The sequence below is a fragment of the Leptonychotes weddellii genome, chromosome 11 (assembly GCF_054177405.1).
Source record: "Leptonychotes weddellii isolate Sample4059 chromosome 11, ASM5417740v2, whole genome shotgun sequence".
Lineage (NCBI taxonomy): Eukaryota > Metazoa > Chordata > Mammalia > Carnivora > Phocidae > Leptonychotes > Leptonychotes weddellii.
The window spans coordinates 89,973,958-89,977,700 of NC_138379.1; the positions used below are offsets into that span (position 1 = coordinate 89,973,958).

The 3,743-nt window shown below is 36.8% G+C and overlaps 1 protein-coding gene across 2 annotated transcripts in view; it reads right to left on the bottom strand.

The window, feature by feature from the left end:
- The window catches only part of DDX10 (DEAD-box helicase 10), a 288,714-nt gene that overhangs the window by 238,297 nt on the left and 46,674 nt on the right, over positions 1-3,743 (bottom strand). For both annotated transcript variants that reach the window (XM_081799536.1, XM_081799535.1), the window contains exons 12-13: positions 3,072-3,160; positions 7-469 (exon numbers count right to left, since the gene is read on the bottom strand). In XM_081799536.1, the coding sequence (XP_081655662.1) occupies positions 7-469; positions 3,072-3,160 (552 nt within the window). The remainder of the gene's footprint in view (positions 1-6; positions 470-3,071; positions 3,161-3,743) is intronic.

Below are 3,743 nucleotides of genomic sequence, written 5' to 3' on the forward strand. Positions count from 1 at the left end.
ACTTACCTGTACTGCTTTGTTATCTTGAAGGTCCAACCCAAATACATTGTGCCGCTTCACTGTAAAGAAATCAGCATTGTGTCCATCCTCCTCCTCCTCATCTCTGTCCAAAAACTGCCCAGGAGCTTCCTTGGACTCCCCAGTGCTAGGGACAGATGGAGGCTGAGGCTCTTTTGTTTTTGCCAGTTTCTCTTCCATTTCTTCCTCATCTTCCTTCTCTTCTTCCTCTTCATCACTGATCCCATTAGCCAGTGTGTATTCTGTCCCTTCTGGTCTTTTCCCACCTTTCTGAAGGATGGACATTTTCTCATTGAAGTAGGCTCTAAATTCTTCCACTTCATCATTGGTGAGGGAGGGAGCCCTTGGTTCAATTACTTTATTATCTTGGCTCACCACCAATTCTTTGGTGGGTTGTTTCTGCATTTTCTGAAGAAATCTTACCCGTGGTGCCACAGCAAGACCAAGAGACCTTAAATATGAGCAAATGAAAATAGTTATCTCAGTACACTGATGATGTGCTTATGTTATTATGCAACAGTTAAGATTGGATTTCTATTTTGGGAGCTTTTTTTAAAGAAAACACTCCTCTGAGATACAACTCAATCTTGACAGGTTAGATCATCCAAAAGGCAAGCCAAAAAATACAGAACACCTGTCAGAAAACATTAGAAATACCCCATTTTTCATTAAGAGGTTAACAAGGTACAAAATAAAGAGCACGAGACCAGAAACAAGGAAACAGCTCAGGTACTAAATCTGCCTATGTTCAGTTTACCTCTCTCAGCCTCAGCTTCCACAAAGATGGGGTAAGAGTACCTACCAGGCCCATCTCACAGCTGTTCTAACAATCTTACTTGCTAAGTGAAAACACTTTGCGAAACATAAACACTAAAGCTGAAAAAGACATGGACATGGAAAAAGACATGAAAGGACAGAACAGTTCTCTGCAAAGAATAAATGCGAGTTATCACTGTCCACTCCTCTTAGACACTTAATACGACATAATCACTTCTACAAAAATAGGATTTCTAAACAAGAGATCAAAAAAGAAAAGAAGAATTATTTTCTCTTTCTAAGATCAAGATTCACTTTATGATCAGGTCTTTCCCAGCTCCTAAGTTCTGACTAACGGATTGGAAATAAACTCGTAAAGCCAGCCCTGCTGTGATAAACAGCTAACATTATGACATGGATCCACTGCCTGTTTCCTATGAGACAAGATTCAAGAAACTGAGAGGTGCCGTGGTAAAAGCATAGACTCAGAAATGGGACTGTTGAGGTTCAAATCCTGACTGTCACCCACTAGCCAGGTGACCAAAGGATGCTACTTAACCTCTATTCCTCAGTTCTCTTATTTGCAAAATAGCATGATCAGTATCGACATTAAAGGGTTGTTGTAAGAGTAAAACAAGTTCACAGATGCCATGCACTTAAAATACTGCCCGGTACATACGCAGCCACTACTGAGCACTTGCCATTATTACTGTTATGGGGACAAACTCACATCCACCAGAAAGTCTCGCTCAGTGTATTACAATTGTATTTATGTGTCTCTCTCAGCTACTAAAACTTGGAGCTCCTTTAAGGTAGGAGTACATACATCTGTAATTTTAACATCTAGCACAATGAACTATACATATTAGCTGTTCAAAACATGTTTCTTTAGGAAAATAATTTTTAAAAACATTTATTATATCCTACATGTCTAACACTGCTTTAGGAATTTATAAATCAAGGAAATTACATGTCTAAACATCCACAAAAATTAAGCAACACTACATTAAACTGTACCCATTATTTAGGCTCTGCCTTCCCTTAACATCACCAATAAAAAGCAAAGGTCTTCAACTGTGAACAGATGAGATTTCCTGGCATTTGCAGCAATAAAATGTCCCATAAATATGACCCTCCAGTGTTAAAGCCCTGTGCCTCCCCTGTTTGCTAATACCTCAATAAGTCAATCAGAAAACCAGGACAGAACTTCTTTGTAGAGTACAAAAAAGGAGCCAATAACGTAAACCATGAATTGTATTCAGAAATGGTGAGATTAGTAACTACTACATAAACAGGTAAGTGACAAAAACAGATTATATCCATGGAATGCAGTTTTCCATCAATTACCTACACAGTCAGGAGCCTCACGCTGTTATCTAACAATCTGAATCATTCTAAAATGTTACAACTGACAAATTATCTGTTATACTAAACTCACAATCTAATGTGAAGAGCAGAAAACAGCAGTTCTCCCAGATACGAGTTTTTATCAGACTCCATTTACAGGTAAAGGCATTCAAATTCCTGGAGAGCAGGACAAATATACAGACCTTGCCTTGAAAATACATATTTCATCACAGACTGGGAAATTTTATGCTGACATTCAACATATGATTAACCTCAAGGGTGCTTCTATAGGATTTTGTCAATGCTTTTCCCACAGGTAGAACCCCACTGAAAAATGAGCATCCCTCCTTTATAGCTGAAAGGGTTAAGAAAAGAAGTCCTTCAAATACTAAGCCAAAACAAAACCAAGAGTTCCTTTTTTATGTAATAGTAACCTCAGTTACTAAACAGGGACATTTTGCCATGGTCACTGTGAGTACCTATAAGAAACACCAAGACACAAAAAATATTCAGGTAATAAGCAAGCAGTTAATGGGGATCAACCTAAAATAAGGGAAGAAATGACAAGGAAACTTATTTCAAAAGTATAAAAAAAGAACGGTCTACAGTGTTCCAGGACAGCATTCCTAAGAACAAAAGGACTGCAGACATTTAAAGATTTCCAACAATGCCCATCAACTGTTCTCCATCTCCTTTAAGACAAAGCTACAGGAAACTTCCAGTGTAACCTTCAGAAATTTTCACTTACAAGTAAGAAACTTCTGTATGATAGCAAGAAATTAATACTCACCTATTTTCTAGTTTACATAATCTTTTTCTTTCCAGATCTTTAACAGATCTTTTAAGGTAAGGCAGAGCAGTTTCAACGAGGCCTCTCAGAGAACCAGATTTCAGACAAATGAGCTCTAACTTTGAGGATTCACAATCAGAACTGTAATATGAATACTTACAAGGCATATTCAGGTATAGGTAACTTGCTCACATCAAATATTTCTTTATCCTTCATCAGATACACGGAGCGTATATAGGAGACAAAACACTGTAAAAATAAGTAGTTTAAATGCATGATATATAACAGTCAGGAATGGAAAATAAATTTAAACCAGATAAAAGAAAATTAACCAAAGGGATAAATTCAACAGTAGTGAAAAATCTTAAAAAATAGTTGAGCTTATCTCCTTCCCACAAAAAACAAAAAAAAAACCAACAAAAAAAAAACCCTACCTTTTTAGAACTGTGATATTAGATAAGACTTTAAATTTGTTTTCATCAAACCAAATCAACATAGAATATCACCTCAAAAAACTATTCTAGAAGTTAGTATCATTCTGTTGCAGTAGGGTATCATGGGGGGAAAACGAAGGCTTTGGGATCATACAGATGACAATCTGAGCTCCTTATCTTACTAGCTGAGCAAATCTCTTGGGTTTCTGCCAGTTTCCTCATCTATCAGAGATCATAGCACCTTCTACTTCAAGTGTTATGGGAGAAACTAACCAAAAAACTATATCTAGAGTACCTGGGCATATCTTCTGGAATACAGTAAATACCAATAAATACTAGCTATTAATAGTAATTATTTTAGTAGTCAAAGGATATGTTTTCCAACAAAATAAAATGTT